Below are 20873 nucleotides of genomic sequence, written 5' to 3'. Positions count from 1 at the left end.
GCTTGGTCCTAGGTCCCCAGGAACATTCTCCTAGATGGGCTGGATAACACAGCACAGAAGCTCCTCCACTGTTCCCAACTTCTCACCTGGAAGAGCCCCACGTCACCTTTTTGGAGGACAAGTTTCTGGTGACTGTGGATGGTGCAGACAAACTCAGATGTACATCTATTCCCCAGTCCCCCAGATGAGCCCGCACAATGGGCCTTTCTCTGCAAGTAAAAAAAGCCTGACAGCCTTCAGAGACCGAACTAACTCTGGACCCTGTTCATCTGTTACTAAAGGCCAGGGTACCTGTGCTTGGCCACATTTAGCTGAATTTTCAAAATCAAGCCAAGGAGGAACTACTTCCTGGTAAGACACGTGAAACTAATATCTTCATGTGGGATTCCTCTTAAGAAAGCTGCTTGCCAAGCTCAGAGGAGAAAAAGGTCCTCATCACTGTAAAGCTGCTAAGAACCCCAAGGGAGGAAGCATATTAGAAACCAACTCGTATTAATGGATGGGGAGCACAGCATTACCACAAAGACATGTATAGAGCCTGTTTATTGCATAACTAGCAGGCACAAATTCCAAAACAATTTTACAACACTCAAAGGGTTGTACAATAATTACAGGAATAGAATGTACAATAAAAATGAAAAATAAGTACAGAATGAGTGACATGGACAAAACACATTTGAATAAAAGGCATTTCATTTTTTTCCTATGCAGCATATTTGTCTTTTGTTAAAACAAGGGTTACCTTCAACCAGGACAAGAAAAGAAAATTACATTACTGGAAAGCTCACGGATGCTGTTGAGGACAAAAACATGCTAGTTTCACTCTTGGTTCTGCAATTTAAATCACTTAAGGAATTATATAACAGCTCCTGAGTTGTGCGTGTATAGTCTCAATTTTATAAAATGCTGAATTTGATCTTTGGGCCCAAACCATTGTTCTTTGGCAAATAAGAACTATTTGCATTTCCGAGGCAGATGATTTCAGAACCTCAGGGGTAGAACTGTTACCTTCTGTTCAGCAAGTGCCAGTTTCATAAAGTGCACCTCTGTCCTATTAGCCTGGGGGTGGGGCGGTGTATTTGAGAACAAAGGGTAAAAACTGACATTATAGAACACAGGCATTACTAGTGCAAGGCTATGGAATTCATGTGCAAAAGGTGGCCAGAACACCCGTTTAGACAAGGTGCAATTTGCTAACAGGACGACAGAACCTCTGATGCAGAACCTCAAATCAGGTGAAGGAAGTGTATAGGGCTCTTAACGAGGACACGCAGCCCCTCCTGTCACTGGACGCTATTCCATCTGGGAGCTTCATTTTGGAGTTTTGCCTCTGTGGGTTACAGAGCAAACTCTCTGTGGTATTCTTACAATTAGAAATGCTTTGCTGGTCCCCGTGCTCCTTGACTTTCTCTAGGGGGATAAGAACAATGTCCTGTGTCACAGGTCCTTGAGCGTTCAAGTGAAGACACCATTTCACCTAACGCAGAAAACTCATCATCTCTCAGAAGCCCCCACAGGAGCCCATCCTCCCTGGGAGACCAAGGGTGCCAACTCAGGAATGCCACTGGGCCTTTCCCAAGGAACCTGGGAGGCCCAGCAGGAGGGACAGGTGTATACAAGAAAGAGGAAAGACAGCTAACTACACAAAGCTCACAAAAAAGGCTACTGGACAGTGCTTGAACATAAGGTAGAGGACGCCTTCTAGAAGGCAGTTACAACTGCGGCTTCACCTCAGCATCCACCAATACCATGGCACTTAGGGTTGTGCAGACTGACAAGTGGGATGAGCCTTTTGGAGATGTGAACTCTTTTCCCCGTGCTACTGGCAGTACAGTAACATCCGACAAAAGCTGTCCACAAACCAGACTTCGTAAACCAAACACACACCATCATGGTGCACTTTTCATGACAGCATACGGTCAAGCTAAAAAGTTGTTTATGAATCAAACAGTTCTGTGAAAATAGAGGCTAATTTAGTACATATGTAGACAACTTATACTTTGATAACTCTGACTTCTTCACATGTGTGAAAATCCACTATATATGGCTAAAAAGACAAACAGCAACTTAACCCACGGTAGGCGGCTACATTACAGGGAAGGTGCAGAGGCTAAGCCAGGCGTGACCAGGCCCTCAGGCAGCAAAGTTATGGCTGTGGCAGAGGTTACAAGCTGGTGACCCAGAGGCCACGACTCACCCACATGTGTGTCCAATTACAATGTTTGTCTTAGTTGCCATTTAAAAGTGGAGAGATGACACATGAAACATCCAGATTTCTGGTGTCCCTTGAAAAACCAAGGCTCTGGCAACTCTGGGCACACTTTCCCTCATGGCAATGTGGACGGAGCTAGAGAGCTACTGCCCCGGGCGGGTAGGCCAGTGCTCCCCAGCACTCTCCCCCACCCCCAACCTTTGCCCCTGGCTGCCTTCACCCATCCACATCCCCTGCACTACGGCTTGGCCCCCTCTGGTCTAGGTCAGCACCTTAACCACACCCATTCAAGACTGCTGCAATAAGCACGGAAAGAATATGTTTCACAACAAGAGAGGTCTTTTTAGTAATTTAAAAAGTAATCTCAGCATGTTCCAGAACTTTAACTTATATTCTTTTTGTAGCTTTGGAATAGAATAGCTGGTAGTCAGCTAGAGCATACCTTCCTAAGGAATTTCTAAAAATTGACATCTAATTTTTAAGTACCAGGGAGCTGATGGAGGAGAAACTAACTCAGATGACTGTATAAATCCTACCGTCTAACAAGTCTTTGAAGGTGATGTAAAATGCGAAGCAGTTCACATGAGAAAACTTTATGTGGTTAAAGGAACAGCTGAGTTTGGGATGAAAAGTGCAATACAATGTCAGAGAGTAATTATTTCTTTTCCCCATAGTTCATGGCAGTGATGTCTGAATGGATAGTACAAAATTAGTTCTGGCTTGTTAGACTGATGCTCCTCTTCGCTGCATGTTTGGAATAAAATTTCTGGCTTACAGTGGTAAGGCAGAGCACTTGACCAAGTGTGGCACTGTGGGTGGTCGCCTACCCTGAACATGGTCAAAAGAGACACCAGGTTAAGGACAAATACTTCATCTGACTCTCTGGAGACTTCAGGGTGATAGTAAAAAATAAAGAAAAAAAAAAAGATCAAGATTAAAAATTTAAATAAAAGAACATTTAACATGATAAAGCAGTTGAAAGAAACAGAGCAATTCACTGTTTCCTTCCAAGATTATAACATTATTTTTAGAAGGTGGCAAGGTCCTTTCTCTACATAAATGCTTAGAGATACCCCAAATGTAAGAGATTTTGCAGTAGGGTGGAAAATTCTCTTATTGCACAACGCTTGGTAGGGAACAGATAATGTTAATTTTTGTTTTAATCCAACTCTCTCAAGAGAATGTTTTACTGAAAAATCATAGTTTTAACCAAAGGCACAGAGTTTTAAGGGACAAAAAAGTTCTAAGAAACTGAAAACAGTGAAGCTATGCTTTTGGATGTATACGACCATTAACTCAAAAGTTACCGACAGCCCAACAGGAAACCAGAAACGAAACCAGCAAACAGGCACAAAATAAGGCAAGTGGGTTAAATTAATAATTGAAAATTTGTTAGAAAACATGCAAAAATAATACTGAGCTCTCTTTTAAAAAGTTTTAAACTGTCATTAAATGTTTGTTTTGGTAAAAATCTGAAAAGTTCCATGTCTAAATTTGAAATGGGACTTCAAAAAGTCTAGAAAATGGAAGGGAAGATCCTTGGCTATTCAGTTGTTGTTCTCTTTGGTGGTGATGGTGACCAGCTGTTTGGCAGCCTTGGCGATGTCGTACGCACACTGGATGACCTGCTGCGTGACCAGCTGAATGTCCGTGGGGGAGCTGGGGCCCCCCGGGAGGGCCTTCTTACACTCTGACTGGAGGCGAGAGGCACTGGAGCTCAGTAAACGCAGGGAAGTCCGCACCATATCAGACTTGGGTTTCTAGACAGAAAGACACAGCCATTCGCTGTGACATCCAAGAGCAAGGGCCAAGCATTCTTCTGAAAACAACTAACATTGCTCATGTACTTTTCCACCTGGGGTGCTCTACAAACTGGGAGCTCTGCAATCCTCAGTGTTAAGAGATGCTGAAGTGTTCTGACTCAAACGACAAATTGCATTAAGTGTAATTTTAGTAGTATGTGCTATTTTGAGGTATTCCTTGAGAAATATTAACCCGCTTGGGTGAATTATTCCAGATAATTTTATTCTATTAATGTTTTGCCTTTTAGAACTTGACTTGTATATACTCATTTTATTAAGACCAATATTCATGCAGAATAAAAATATTTTAAAGCCCGGTAGGATTGTTTGCATATTTAAACCTTACTGTGCTACAAAAATGTCAACATAATAAAAGGTCATCAAGAAATTCCTTGCAGTTGATTTAAAAGGATATGAACCAAGTAAGTAGGAAGTGACTTACTTTGGGGAATAATGCTGCCATTTCCGTAACAGCTACATGTATCCTCTCTGAGCAGGGACTATAACTGCAAGAATATTGAAGTGGTTATTCAAAAAACAATAAAAACAACTGAGATTGAGAGTACTCAGGGGCTGAACAGCTTCCATTCACATTTTCCTGGTGAAAAGGACTGAAGTCATGACCAGATGCTCTGTATTACATGACCACGGTTATAAAGTGGGTCCCCATCCTCTTTTGTAAGTGCAACAATTCTGATACAAAAAGTCCCCAGGTATGAAACGCAGGCAACAGACACTACTAGCCAGGTGAAGCCACAGAGCCATTTGTATCTAAAGGTATTCACACTCCCTCAAGTTGATCATTTATTTCTCATGTGTACAATCTTCCTAGTTACTTGAAAGAAAAACAAAGATTTCCATGCAAAAGGTCACACAGGAGTTAAAAATAGAGGACTGGGGGGGGACCTTAAAATTATAATTGGACCCTGCACCTCAACATCCATGTGTCATTTAACCAATGGGCACTTCTAGACTCCTTCCATTCAAATGCCTCTGAAGTGCTGGGGAATCAAAATCTTTACTTTGTGTAGAGAAAACACAAGAGGCCTGCTTCATATACTTGTTCAGACATTAATCTCCTTTTCCATGAAGTCGCTATTTACTTGTTTGTAGTGAAATGCACTACCTCTGCCCACTGATGTGCTCCGAGGAAACAAAGTGCAGTAGGTCTGCCTGTCTGCATCTTCTTCCAGGCTGATTGGCTTCTGCAAAAGGCCTCATAGATATCACCACAGCCAGCGCTTAAGAAGCTGACTTTATGCTAGACTCTGTTCTAGGTGCTTCAGAGGACTCACTTGATCTCCCAAGAGCCCCAAGAGGTTGACACAATGATCATGCCCATTTTTCAGATGAGGAAACTGAGACACAGTGAGGTGAAGAACTTGTCAAGGTCCCACAGTGAGAGGAGAGCTGAGCAAACCTGGCCATCCAGTGCCTCAGGTACACCATACATGGGCCCTGTCTCACAAAGAGGCAACAGATTCATATTTTTCTTTATAGAAAGCCTCTCTTCCACTGATGATTGATGATTTTAATTTCTTAAGTGATGCGAACTGGAAGAAGTAACAGTTTGGTTTCATCCAGGATTCTTATTCTTAGTACTATGACCTGCAACATAGGAGGCTAGTGTCCCTCACCTTGAAAATGCTGGGTTCTCGCACTAAGTAATGTGTGTTAAAAGGTGCAGAGAGACAAACAAACTCATCATGGTTATCAAGTAGCAGTTTTTAGATACCACATTGCCACTAAGCCTGAGTTTTGTTACTAGGAGCACTGACCCATGGCCCAGGAGGGAAATGGGATACTGGAAAAGCCCTTTAGGAGCTCATATTTAGCATGTTTGGAAATACTACCTTAAGTACCAGAAGTTTTGACTTATCCAAGAACCCATGTGGCTGCTTTAATTCTTTCTCATTCAGATACAGAACCAAACGCCTTTCAGCATCCAAGTAACATTCCTTTCCCCATTTTTTTAAACCACAAAGTTGGGTTCTGCTTAAAGATTGTCATAGGCATCCTCTGTTCTTCATCTTTGTAAGAAATGTAGTACCCAAACTATTTTAATTAAGACTGTCTATATTTTAATTAAACCATTACATTTCTAGAAAATGGTTTATATTATCAAAAATTGCCTTCAAGTGGGAAACCCTGACTTTGACCTTTTCCCCATGGACTCATGCTGTCCTTAATGAGCAATTAAAACCATATACCACGTAGTAACAAAAATGCCAATGAATAAGGAGCTATTTAACTTGCAAATCAAAAGGGGCAACAGCCCATATGATCACAAAGACACTGAGAAAGAGAAAAAGCAATGTCTACAGCAATCATTTGTGTGGAGCACAAATGTCTCTTGAACAAGTGTGTATATTCAAATCACAGTAACTGAGAACCACACCTGAGCTTTACAGGTTATGATTTTCATTTTGACCCGGAAATACAATCTACCCTCTTTCCCTGCTACAAAGAGAAGAAATTTTTCCAATGACACCCTTCAAAACTTCACTCATCACAAATTAGTAATTTTCTTTTGTGATAAGCCATAAAAGAAAGCGTAGGCAGGTTAATGAGAAAGTCTTCCTCTTCTATTAGAGGGAATTCATTTTTGCAACTTCAAATTGACATTCTTCCTCAAAAAGGCTTCCATGCATGACATGCAGTAATCCCTGAAATGTGTGTGTGAGAGAGCAGAGCGAGGCTGGAGGCCCAGGAGACGAGACAGGTTGCAGGAAGGACAGTGGCTGTGCAGCTTGCATGGCCTAGGGAACCAGGACCAGCCTGAATATGTGCCCACATGGGCTACAGGTCCACTTAGCATGAGTGCAAGGGACAGATCAACAAAAGGGAAAAGGACAAAGCCTGGGTTTAATTAGTACAATCAATGTAAGGTTATAAATGAAAGAGTCTTGGATATGTAAATAACTATTTTAATAAAACAATGAGTAATATATGAAATACAATTCTACTGACCAATTCTGGTTTTAAACCAAAAGAATTAGCTAATGATGAAAATCTCCGCATCATTCCTTCATGGTCTTAAAAAAAATCATAAAATGTTTTAAAAGGATTTGTACATCTTAAGCAAAACAAAACAAAACAAAAAATTTCCCAAATTGTACCAAGCACCATATTGCAATCTTTGAAGACAGAAATGGCCTCAGGGAAGATATTAATATTTCTGACAACTGTCAGAGCAATACAATGTAAGCACATTTTATAGTTTGAAATGCAAGCACAGCACTTCTGAACTACAGGAAATGAAAAGCGAAGCACATTGTTAAATGGCGGGAGAGCAACAGGGAAGGTGTTATTTTTGGTACCAAGGTTACTTCACAGATTGTCAAAAACTGTACTTTGGAAAGTTGAGAAGCACTTTGCTTTATATAAGATACTGAAGCCATGCACTGCCAAGCAACTACACACCGATGACACGTGAGGCATGACAGGCCTGGGATAGAGTGGAGACTGGAAAAGGGGGAAGAAAGGTAGCTATATAATTTTTGGAAAGGAGGCTGAGAAATAATGGTTTCCTCTCTGTCTCTGAGGATCCTCCAATAGCCCCTCCATGAAGACAAAGTCTTATCCTCAAATAAACACAGATGGTTATTCTCTTACATAGTGGGAAATAACATTAGGAGAGGTCTCAACTGTATTTAATAAAAAATAAATAAATAAATAAAGGAAAAGGGTAGAAAAAGGGGATAAGGTTAGTGCAGCAAAGTCAGGAACACAGAATAGAACCCAAAAGACACTGATGCATCTTTATGTGGCAGAACAGAGGGAAGGAAGAATTTACAGTAATTTGTTTCTTGAATAACTTTGTGCCTTGCACCCAAGAAAAATTCTTCACTGAAGTCTTAAAGTTTGCTGGCCTCATGAATAAAGTGGGTATTCTTGGTTTTTAACCAAACTCTGCTGCTTTCTCAAACTCAATGGGATGAGGTTAAACAATGTTTTATGGGTATGTCTAAATCAGGCCAGCCATGTGAAAACTGGGATGTCACCCAGAATGGTTACCAACTTACTAAAAGTTCTCAGAGAATTCACTCTCAAGAGAATAGAAAGGTGAGTTAGAACAAAAGGCAGTCCCGCCCACATGGTAAGAACCCTGCAGCAGGATACAGTTCTGTTCGGAGTAAGCAGATTCTTCTTTCATGAGTAGAGAGTTATTTCGTTGAGGATTAAATCAACTTTTATTTATTTCTAACTCATTTGTTTCTTAGAAGTATAAACACACACATGCACACACATATGCGAGACAGATAAGAAATCAAGTTCATTTCAGGATACCTTTTATGTCAGCAAATTTTTCCCCTGCTGAAGAGATCACAGGGAGAAGAGGCTGGGAGAATAAACTGCAAGTTGTGAGGTAGCTTCTTTTTTCTCTTCATCCAGAACTAGCAATATCACTACTCCAAATATATTCCAATTCTATTTCTAGAGGCATTTATTTTCAGAGAACTTCACAATGATGGAAAATTGAAAATCCCATGTAAGAAAATCTATAAACTTACAAAGTTGTTAAGTCTGTTGTGTAAATCCAAAGTTTCAGTTACCTTGAAAATCAGCATACTGAAAAAATACTTGGTAACAACTGAAGCAGCATCTCTTTCACAGCCTGTGCACACTTTCTCCCAAAGCAGGATTTTCAATCCTCCTTACCTGTCATGTTTATTTTCTTGGGCTGCTCTTAAGAGCTCCTGTATATTTTTGGTTATCTGTTCAGTCTTCCGGATGACGTCTTCAGTGCTGGGGAGGGTGGGGCTTGGAGCGGCATGGGGTTCTGCTGTATCTGGTCCTGAGCCGTCACCTTGCCACACCATACTCCTCTGCCTTCCCTTTTTGCTTGACCTGTGGACATTAAAGCGGGAAATACGACAGGGTTTTATCAGCTGCTTCTCTGCTTCATGTAGCCTCCTAACATGCATTTGCTGAAGGCAGGAAGAGGCTGTTTTTGTGGTTTCCTCTATCCCCTCTAGCAGGAGACTCATCATAAGGCTCTGTTTCAACAGGCAGCTACGACTCACACGGAGGCTGTTTCATCCTACCACAGGGATGCGGACTATTAAAATGAAGGAGAAAAGGGAGGAAACAACTGACATGGGTAGGTTGTACCTTTACACAGGTATCTCCACAACAGCCAATTCCTTAGGGGTACAAATGAAGAATGTAACTTAATGTTAACTTAAAAAAAATGAAGCGACAGTGAATTTAAGCACATTAAGATACTCGAAGACATTTATAAAATGCTGGTAGGAAGGAGAAAGGCCCCCTGGCAATAATGTGAGATGAGAAGACACATAAACTGTGGATTTATGCTGACTATTCTAAGACAAAACACAAGAAACAGAGATGTGGCTGATGAACTACTCCTCCTGACCAATGCCTGCCGGGTCCCTGGTCTTTTAGAGCCAAGCCCCAGTACACTCTCCCTGCAGATGTACCCCATGTCATCTGGTTCCGTGTCATTGGGAGTGTTGTCATAGTCACTTTCAGGTGTGCTGTTCTGCTTCTCCAATCTGGATGCCTAAAAGAAAGAAAGAGGTACCCTTCATCAGTTTAGGACACAAGACACGTCTTGGGAGCCTTCCTTGAGAATTGTTACCTGTTACACTATGTGGCCTTCAAGCTCCAGATCTCATTTGGGACTGGAGCCAACCCTTCATTGAAAATTTAATGAAAAGTGAACAGTGGATCTGGAAATGGTTTCTTTCCTTCTTCGTACCATTTTCCTCTTATCTAAGTGGCTACTCTGTAAAAAGATCCTGTGACAAACTAACACATATACACAAAAGAACATACCCACATTCTCCTCTAAAAGGAACACAATCTAACTGTATTAAATGAAACCCATTTAAACAATCAAATGTGCCAGAACTTACACAACCATAGACCTCAGTGCTCGAGGCCACCTGCAGATTATCTAGTCTAATATCAGAAGAGAAAATGAAGGGGCAAAAAAGTTGGTGACCCACCCAAAGCCACACAAATCGGTAGAAAAACAGGACCAAGAACCCAGGTCTCCTGCCTTTTGCTTTCTCCAATATTCCATGTTTGGGGCTCTAAAGATCACTCTGGCTCCAAACACTTACAGCTCACTAAGAACTGCCCTCAGAGATGTTTTTTTTTTTTTTTTTTTATGAACCACACAAGAAAACCAGTATTATTAATTTCGAGTCACATGTTGTTTTTGAACCAAAATGGGTTAAGCCAGCATGACACCTGGCTTCAAATCACTTTTGTCTGTTTAAAACAAAAACAAAAAAGAGGATAAAGATTTGGTGCAACTGTGGAGATTAAAAATGGACTATACATTCAAAAGACAATTTCAAAAGAGGAATCCTAAAAATGTTTTGAGTAAATGGCAGCAATGCTAAGTAGGGGGCCTTCCAGGTGCCAAAATATCAAGGAGACCACATTCCTTTGAAGGCACTGTTAGTTTTGGAGTGCTTAGTAAAAATTAATTTACCTCAATATTTATCTATAGTAGTTGAGAATTTCTTCATCCAGAACATTAATCTGTGGAAGTTCATTCAAAATGTAAACTTGCAAAATAAAATTACGAGCTATCGTTACTGCAAAGGAGAGGCTAAACTTGCATATAATTGTGCCTAAGAGTCTCCCTCTGAGTATCTCTCTGTTGCTCAGATGTGGCCTCTTTCTCTCTTTCTCTCTCTCTCTCTCTAACTAAGCCACCTCACCAGGTGAAATCACTGCCCACCCCCCTACGTGGGACCTGACTCCCAGGGGTGTAAATCTCCCTGGCAACGCAGGATATGACACCTGTGGATGAATCTGGACCTGGCACCGTGATTGAGAATATCTTCTTGACCAAAAGGGGGATGCAAAATGAAACAAAATAAAGTTTCAGTGGCTGAGAGATTTCAAAAGGAGTCAAGAGGTCACTCTGGTGGACAATCTTATGCACTATATAGATAACACCTCTTAGGTTTTAATGTATCGGAATAGCTGGAAGTAAATACCTGAAACTATACCCAGTAGTCTGGACACCTGAAGATGACTGTATAACAATGTAGGTTACAAGGGGTGACGGTGTGATTGTGAAAACTTTGTGGATCACACTCCCTTTAGTATATGGATGGATGAGTAGAAAAATAGGGACAAAAACCAAATGAAAAATAGGGTGGGATGGGGGGATGATTTGGGTGTTCTTTTTTACTTTTATTTTTTATTCTTATTCTGATTCTGATGTAAGGGAAATGTTCAAAAATATATTGGGGTGATGAATGCATAACTATTATGATGGTACTGTGAACAGTTGATTGCACACCATGGATGATTGTATGGTATGTGAATATATTTCAATAAAACTGAATTAAAAAAAATTACGAGCTATTTCCAGTTCTATAACTGAACTTAATCCAGTTTAATCAATCAAAACATGTGAGTAAGGAATTTTAATGAAACTGCGATAAAATGTGGCTAAGGCTGTGGCTGTAAGCTGATGAAGACCCTGTAGCATAATCCAGAAGAATGGCTAATCTAGAGTTAGTTTAAGAAAGTCTGCATAAAGTCTAAGATTGGCTCATTACTGATAATGCTGCTTAGCCCTCTGACAAACCCTATGCGGGTAGGAGAGGCAGCCACCACCAAGGTGGAGAAGACTCCTTTGCACCCCATGTTTTGCTGGCCTCCCTCTTCTCTCCCAGGGCAAATGTTCTCTTCCTGTCTGCTGAGGTCTTTCAAACTTCCCCAAAGTGCTCTATTTAGTCCTAGCCACTCTAATATATGACACTTGCTTAAGGGTCCTAAAATTCAGTATGAATTTGCACTTAAACCCACTCAAATTCAACTGGCAGAATGATTAAAAGTGCTGGCCTGAAGTCACATAGGTGTCTGCAGAATGAAATTTTGCAAGACTTACTACAACTTTTAAGATTCTTTGGTTTACATTTCCTACCAGCAAGCAGTTATGTTTCAGATGCTGCTTTATCCAATCTGGCCTTATGTATCAATCAGCGAGTAATTTTAACTGGCTACTAGAAGTCTAGATGTAAGAGGAAGAGGCAAGCACTGTATCTAGTGCAGGGAACAGTGAAAACAGGGTCTTCCAGAGATGATCTTGAAAAACAGTGACTGACTTACACTATGCGGCCTTCATGCTCCAGAACTCATTTGGGACTGGAGCCAACCCTTTATTGAAAATTTAATGAAAGGTGAACAGTGGATCCGGAAATGGTTTCTTTCCTTCTTCGTACCATTTTCCTTTCTTACCTTTCATAGGGAATGCTTGACTAATCTTTTAATTTCTTTTCCTTTACATTTTAGATACACTCACACACGCACATGGATGAGTGCATATATGCGTGTGTGTATATACACATACATATAAATGGAATGTAAAAAAACAGGCATTTAAATGATTATACTAGAAAATTCTTCCAGAGTCACTCCAGTGGGAAAATCTGGAAAGCAAAATTAAACCCAGAAAATGCCACATTTTCATAATGGGTCTTTTTGCCTTTCTTGACCAAGTAAATTTGATAATCGCAAACAAAATGCATTGCCCCACAATGATCCAAAGTAACAAGTTTCATGTAAAATTTTGGATGAGAAACAGCTCATTTATCTAATAAAAGCACTAAGGAAATGCTTCTCAAGTGTAGAAAACAATGTGTAGTGACAACCACCCAGGAATCCACTTACTTACGCATCATATCCTTCATTGCCATCAACAAAAGCATAAGTATAGGATTTCAAATTAGCCAGCATTTAATTTTATAAAAATTATTGTAAAACATGCAGAGCCAAGATCTATTGGTTAAAAGAGCTGCTCTCTGAAAGCTGTTAATAGAAAAGTTATCTTATAGCTGGTGCTGGTTCATTTTATTTAATAGATTTTCTGTTTTCTCAACCCATGTTGAAGTTGTCCGAAACAATCTGGATTACCTGTTTAAATGGCTTAACTGTTAATTTTGTATAATACTTTGTCTCAGCAAACAGTCCCTGCAACAATGTTCAAAACTATCAAAAATTTAAAAAAAAATATATTTCACAGTGGAAAAAAGAGGTTTACTTCACTCTTATTAACAAAGTTTCAAATTAGATATTTCATTACTATTTATCTGTCCCTTAGTTTAACTGAACCAGTATAATGAAAACACTGTGGCTCAATTTCAGAACTTCTCAGAAGATTTTAAGTACCATACATCAAGATTCTTTTTAACAGACTACTTCTATAGCGAAGAAAAGAACCAGAAAAGGGCCTTGATGAGCTATATGGCACGGACAGTGGAAAACAATGTTTTTTCCGTCATTCCTACTGACAAGGAGGGAATGGACAAAAGCCCAGTGCAAGTCCCACCTTGTCTGTAAAGGTGGCCCCACCCACAGTGAACTTTTCTCACCTTAACTGCACTTCCCCTTTGTAGCCAGGCTACTGTGGTCACTCCGCGGCTTCACCGGACTGTATCATGTACACTTGGTGCACGACTGCATCTTACCACTGATGGTGCCAAGGCAGCAACTGCGACATCCTTAGGACTCTTTAAGTGACTCATCAAAAGGATGGCCATGGAGCAGGGGCTTAATAAATATGTGCTGTTGGGGTGCTCTAAAAGAAGCTTACCTGACTTATGTACTGCTATCGAGAATGTATATTATACATCAACAGGCTAGATTTGTCTCCATGCTGCTCTATGCTACAACTCTGATATGACATGAGATGTAGGGACTTGGAAAGTTTAGTTTGTCACCAATGGTGCTGACATAAAATGGGTCAAAGGTAGTAAAAAAAAACATGATGTTTTAGAGCTTCAGCTAGTCCAAAGATACTAGTTATCATCTGGTAACTGTAGCTCTGAACAAATTTGACAGATTTGCCCAATTATAATATTTAACCAGCAGCCAGCTAATTTTATGATTGTTTAAAAAGGCAGTATGCTCAGCATAAATGCCGCAGGGTAATTTGTGAACCTTGTTAAATAGTACATGTGACTGAGCGAGGTGGAGTTAGACACAGGGAGGCCGTCTCCCCGCAGATGTGCTTGGGTGTGCACCCACCGTGCTGTGAGAAACCGGTGCGGGCGCGCTGCCTCATGCAGGACCCATGGGTGGTTAGCTAAGGGAGGGATGGGGCCAAAGCACAAAGCGCCTGGAGCACTGCCGCCTCCTCCAGAGAGCAGACCAATTCAGAGTGTACTTAACCCTTCGGGCGCTTTCGTCCCTCGACCAGGAAAGTGTGGAGGGGAAGGAAGGCAGAGATGAAGAGGAGGTCACAAGCGCACTCCTCCCGATCTGGAAGGGGAAAGAGAAACACACTCGGGCAAACAAACAAACAAACAAACAAAACAAAAACAAATAAAATACCTTACAGCACAACCTCGCCTCAGCCCAGGTACTCCATCCAGTAAAAGAATGATAAAAACTAACCCACTACTTGTGATCAGTGCTGAAATCTCTGTGCAAGACATGCTGGTTGTCAATGACAGCACGGTGACAGACCCCAAAGACATCTAATTCCATAATGAAATGCCTCCCATTAATTACTCTAAATTTAATAAAGCTATTTTACTATAAGGGAAAAGATAATGCCCAGCATAACTGTCAAATTTGTCAGTAATTTTGAAAATGTATAGTCTAAAATGAAAATTTGTTTTTCAATCAGGACTGATTTAATTATGTATGCTATCTATCTACTCTTTAGTATAGATACAGGATTTCTACAATATGACGTCCTTACATTTTAAATTTTTTAAAATAAAAAAGTATACTTTGAAAACTAACTGAAGTTCTTTTTCCTAAATTTTGTTTTCAGTTATACAAAAATAAGATTCTTAATTTAGTTCAGCGGCATTCCCATTATACCAAATGAATCAACTGCCCTAGAACGTTAAACCCAATTAACCTAAAAAGAAGTCAAAATATGGGCTCCCTATTACAATACAACAACATTATAATTTTACTACACTGAAATTTGACAAAATTAAATTACAGTTCAATTTACTAGACCATACCCTTTAATTTGCATTTATCCCGAGTATTATTTTTGAAACTCTTCTAAAATTTGACTGAAGAAATAACCTTTAGACATAAAAAAGATAACTATTACTCACATATATGTTTCAAATATCTGCAATATTTTGTCAAAACATATATTCTAATAAGTTAGTCCAAAAGAAATATTTTGAAATATTATTGAAAATAATATTTGAAACTCTTATAATACAATACATGTCCCATAATAAAATAAGTCTATTAGTACCTTCTTATAGAATACAATCTTTGGAATACAACACTTGTAAAACTGATGCAGAGTTTTCACACTTTGTTTTTGTGAAATGACAAAGCAACACTTTCTCCACAAGGAGGAGGAGGAGGACGCAGAAGCTGACCAAGCAGGGACACTGACCACGTGGGGAGAGGCTGCCCATACCTTGCATACCCAGGTCACAGACACCCGCCTGCCTGCTCAACATCTTGGATTCTAAGGGCTCCATTCAAAAGGGGCACATACCCGTCTATCTTGAAGATGACACTTCAGCTAGTAAGCTTTACGGCTTGTTTTTGAAAATGGGGAAGGAAACTTTGTAAAAAAAATATGTTCCAGTACTGGCTGGTTGGGAAATATATTATGGATATGGAGGTGAAGAGGGGACAGGGGGTGGAGTCAGAGCCCCAGTCCCCAATGCTGTCGGCCCTGTGTGCTTGAGGAACACTGCAAGCATCTGTCGACATGTTAATACAGCAAACACGATGACAATTCTCGTAGCCAGATCTGGCAAAGCAGAGACGCGGGCATCCGCAGGTTCAGCAGAGGGAATGCAGGAGTCAGGCTGGACAGAGAGCGAACAGCGGAAGCGCCAGCGGTGTTACTTACGTGCATGGGGAAAGGCTGGAGTCTCGTCCTGCTCTCTTCAGGGTGGTTCGCTTCTCCCATTGGGAGATAAGGTTTCTGACCTGATCCCGTCTCGTACATGGACATAGGCCTACTGCCTCGGGCAGACGGACGTCGTTTTAAGGAAGAGAGGTTGGAAGTGTCTGTGTACTCAGAACCAGTTTGCACCTGATATATATTGGTTGTGGCCTGTTTCCTGAGGTTCGAATTTTCACTCTGGAGTGTTTGAAGCTGAAAGAAATGTTTGGCAGTGGGACTGTGTTTTTCTACAGCAAGCAGAAAAAGCAAACATGAAATAAACGAATAATAACTACCAGCTTTAACAATAAGAACAGTAACAGCTAGCTGGGTTGACAGTAAAAAGCAACTATAAAAACAACTCTTTTCTTCTAAAATGAGTGAAACACAATCAACTCACTTCATCACTTAACCAAATTAAATAGCTTAATTGCTGAATGTGGAAAAGTTGCAGTTTGGGACTTTTTAAAAACTAGAGACCAAAATCTAACCACTTAATAAACTTTCATGGTGGGACTGGGAAATGTTTGCAGGCAAGCTGGACTCTGGATTATTCTAAGGCTGTTTCGAGCAAGAGCTTGAGATCATTAAAACATCACTTAGGTAACTTCCTTTTCGGATGAGCCCTAAGCTATTTGCAAATGCCAAAAATCATAGCAGACACCATGGAAGCAGCACAAAGATAACTAGAGTTGCTTTGCAAAGCAAGAGAGACAGTGAAGTTCAGCTTATGCAAAATTAGATCAGGCTATTGCTTTCCAAAAAAGCCAGCAAGAAAAATTATGATTGACATTTTTATTACATAATACTCATGCTATTCCAAACAAATTTTGCTCTTTTAAAAAAATCTAGGGAACTAAATCATAGTAAGTTTGCTATATTAACATATCACGGTAAAACTGTAAATTTATTAAGCTAAATTAACATCTTCATCTGAATGTTCCATGGAGCATGCTTGCTTCCCTCTGATGATTGATCATCTTTCAGCCAGGGCTGGCATATCTGGCCTTTCTCTCCTTTGGCTCTGTCACACAAAAACACGACCTTGGTAGTGTCAGCTTTAAACGCTCTAATATGCCTGGCACCACCCCGTTTTAGGGAGAGGCTGCCATTCGCAGACCCTGACAGCTCTTTCCATTCCTCACATGCAGGCTGCTTCATGGTGTTTGACGATTTAGTTAAGGTATCGGCAAGGAATCATGTTACTCTTTAGCGTCTGACATTTTAAACACAATTGACTGTGTCCATTCTGCCCAGTGTCCTTTCCCCTCGGGTGCGCCTTCATCTTCCATGACATTTTATAGGTTGGGTGTGGTGTAAGTTCAGCTGTCTACTCTTTGACAGTGATTGTAAAATCTGACCAAATTCCTCACCAGTGCCAAGGTTTAAGTCCACAAGCAACTGTATTTGCGCCAGAAGATCATTACTTTTTCAACGGCAAACCCATTCTCTGTTAGGAGTTACTTTTAATTTCTATTTAGAATGCACCGATCTGTGAAAAATACACCAATAGTGGCTGCTCCTCTTCATTAATTAGCATCTTTTCCAAGCAACTGTTAAATGTGAAAGATCAGATATAAATCATGCTACTGTGTCAACTACATAAAAATTTTTTACCTAACTCTGAAATAAACAAATTCTACATACTTTTTATTAATAGCACAAAACCTTTGAGAGTGTGAATTAATGCCTTTTCCACAGAAATATTCATTCCCTCTCACTTTTTCTCAGAGCGATCCACTAAGGAATGAGAGACAGACCTATTTGGCACCACAAAGGATTTCAGGGTTTAACTTATATCTGCAACTCCCTTTCCAAAGAAAGAACAGCTGCAAAGTGACAAGCTGCCACGGAAAATTCCTACATTCCAGGATACAGATGGGCAATAGTTGCCTGTCAAAACTATTTATCAGGGAACTCATGCCCTAAAGTGAAATGGTCTAGGTCTAGAGTGAGGGGCATAAAAGAGACACACCCCTGAACAAATGACTGATGTGTTGGTCACATGTCTTCTGCCTATGAAAAAAACCTTCTGTTATAGGTTTTTAGACGAGGCCTTGAAATCTGAAACTTTATCCTAACACTTGTCATCCAGCCTGGATTTTGTCTGAATGTATTTTGATGAGCACAAGTTCCTGGTCTCAATTGAAAAAAATCTGGTACTCTGTATTTAGAGAGATGTCCATGGATAAATTTTAAAGATGCTTATCTTAATAATAACCAGGCTACACTGTAGTTTGGAAGGAGTATAAGAGGTAATAAAAAGTTATAGCCAATTCAATCGGTTCAGAAATCAAAAGTATGTCTAAGAATTGAAGAGATAATCAATAAGCAATGGCAAATAATTTCACTCCGCATTTCTTAAAGAATGTTAGGGCGTTTGCTTTCAGAGATATGAGGTTATTTCTGGTGATTTCTACAAATACTAAAAGAAGTATTATAGAATTAAAACGGTGATGCTTAGCAGATTAATTTATAATGGCAAAGACAGCATGTTTCAGGAAAAGTCACTTCAACAAAGTTATTAGTCCAATTAATGGAAGAAACTATAACTCATTAAACAAAAGATATTTCAAAAAGACAAAGGAAATGCAGGTCCTGAATGTTATGACGACGTATACCTTTTATTTCCACTAAATGTAAACTGCTGCTGGAATGCCTGCCCTGTGGGATGGGGGCCCTTGGTCTGTGTCATTTATTGCTGCACACCAGCCCTGGGCCTGGGTGGCACAGAGGAGGTATTCTCAGATTAGTTGCCGAGTGACTGCAATGCCAATTCTTATTAACCGACTGATAAAAGGTGTTTGTTTAGAGTCTGACTGATAATCAGGTGTTCTTTTTTCCCTTCTAATATAGGTATTTTCCCTATTTATCTCTAAAGACCTAAAAAAAAAAAAAAAAAAAAAAATGACCTAGGACCAAAATGACCAAAATGATCCTAGACTAAACCCCAGGCAAAGGTGCACCACCATTTATTTCCCTAATAAGTAGAAGAGCACAGGTTCTTTTTTAGTTCTTTGGGCATTCCTTCAGGAATCATCATTGAAACAGATCCAGTCAGGAATGAAATGTCCTATGTTCTCAGGTTTTGAAAATGATCTGAAACATATTACTCTTCAAATGACAGCATGAAAACACAGATAAATTGTTTTAAATTGTTTTGTTCCTGTTTAAGGAAAGTGTTCAACATTTTATTTTTGAGGACAATCGAATAATGGGAGGAATATCTACAAAGTACTGGTTATAATTTAGAATTTTTCGACTTCTTTTTCTTAGCATTCGTATAAAGAATTATGTAAATCATATATAAATCTCCCTCTTGAGTATATTCCTTGCTGCTATTAGCCACAGTCCTTTTAGGGGTTAATATATATACGTATTTCTGGGTTTTTTAAAAGGTACAGAATGAGAAAATGCTGAATTAATGAGAATGTCTCTTACTAATATACAATTCTCACTAACATAAATGAAATGTTCTCTTATATTTATTGAGAACTATGTTGCAGGCCCTCCTCTAAGCTTTGAGGATACCACAAATAAGTGGTAGGTATTGGTGAAAAATAAAGCAGGGACGTCAGATAGGGCTGTCAGAGTGCGGAAGGTAACAATTTAGAGAAAGAGTAAACAGGGAGAGCAGCCCTTGCATGACGTGGGGTGGGGTGCGGAATGCTCATAAACACACCTACTTATTCAGGGCTTACGTCTCTTCTATCCTCATGGTGTGATTATTCATTAGAACTAGCAATAGAAACAATCACATCCAGGTTCCTAGGAAGCAATGAAGCAGGGGTTACAATACCCGACAGAAATACTTAACAGGTTATGTTTTTCCTTCCTGGGAAACTGACTCTGGATATATTTCAAATCAAGGCTATTTCATTTGAAATATCCTAACACATCCTGCTTCTGATAGGACAGCTTGGCCCAAGGATTTTTAGGTCTATTACAACAATTGTTTTATTCCCTCTGACCACAAGCATAGTGCAGGGGATTCTTCCTCATACTATGGGATGAAAGAGTCAATCATCCTGGCATTTTATAACATGTTACCTTTTTCTGCATAATTCTCAGCTCGTCACTCAAGTTGTTATTCACCTTCATTAGCTGTTGTATCTTGGCCTCAGAAGCCACTAGCGCGTTTTTGACCACCATAAACTCCTGTACAGTGACTGGTCCATCTGATAAATCTGAATCTAGACTCTAAAAATAAATTGGGGAAAATGTTCACAATCTGAGATGATAACGTTAAAGACCAACAGCTAACGAATTTCAAGCTCTGACCATGCCAGCTGGACTGCAAGGTTAAACCAATAAAGGCTTCTGAGAATAACACAGAACTAAAACATAGAAGTAAGGTCACTATAACACTTAAAAAATTTTTAAGTCAAGATTTTCTAACAAAACAGGTAGTGTGGCTACAAATCTATTCTGATGAGGATTCTCAAGTGGGTGTATCTTGTCTTGCTTTCTTTCTCTCATTCATTTTTCTCTTTTATTTATTCTTTCATTAATTCGTTCATTCCAACAGACTTTTACTGAGCATTAGGCAGTGTTTTAGGTGCTTGGGAGAGACCAGAAAACAAAATAGACAGAGATGTCTGCTTCCATGGAGTTTACCATTCTACAGAATGAGACATTATAAAAATGAAAATTTGTAAATATATAGTATGAGAGAAGATGATAAATGCTGTGGAAAAAGAGAAAATACAATAGGGTAAAATAGAGCTCGGAGCTGAGGAAGGGGTAAAGGTGGGCTGCATTTTAGTCAGTTAGTTGGCTGTGCCTGTGCACAGGTGAGATGTGAGCAGGAGCTGAAAGAGGTGAGAACGTCAGTCAAATGGATGTCTGGAAGGAGAGCACTCCAGCCAGGGGGAGAGCTCAGCCTGAGGGCGCAGAAGTACAAGGCAGGAGGGGTAGGAAGTGAGTCACTCTCAGAGGGTTCTGCGAGGACTTGGGCCTTCACTCTGGGCGAAACGAGCTGCTT

The 20873-nt window shown here is 40.0% G+C and overlaps 1 protein-coding gene across 13 annotated transcripts in view; it reads right to left on the bottom strand.

The window, feature by feature from the left end:
* Nucleotides 1–525: 525 nt before the first annotated feature.
* GIT2 (GIT ArfGAP 2) overlaps nt 526–20873 on the bottom strand; it is a 45162-nt gene continuing 24814 nt past the window's right edge. For 2 of the 13 annotated variants that reach the window (XM_037816641.1, XM_037816642.1), the window contains exons 14-20: nt 19940–20089; nt 15854–16102; nt 14182–14271; nt 9459–9541; nt 8677–8865; nt 4457–4520; nt 526–3972 (exon numbers count right to left, since the gene is read on the bottom strand). In XM_037816641.1, the coding sequence (XP_037672569.1) occupies nt 3760–3972; nt 4457–4520; nt 8677–8865; nt 9459–9541; nt 14182–14271; nt 15854–16102; nt 19940–20089 (1038 nt within the window). In that variant the 3' untranslated portion in view covers nt 526–3759. The other 11 variants (XM_037816645.1, XM_037816646.1, XM_037816643.1 and 8 more) reach the window with 10 other exon arrangements.

The sequence above is a fragment of the Choloepus didactylus genome, chromosome 23 (genome assembly GCF_015220235.1).
Source record: "Choloepus didactylus isolate mChoDid1 chromosome 23, mChoDid1.pri, whole genome shotgun sequence".
Classification (NCBI taxonomy): domain Eukaryota; kingdom Metazoa; phylum Chordata; class Mammalia; order Pilosa; family Megalonychidae; genus Choloepus; species Choloepus didactylus.
This window is presented reverse-complemented; position numbering and strand designations above follow the sequence as displayed.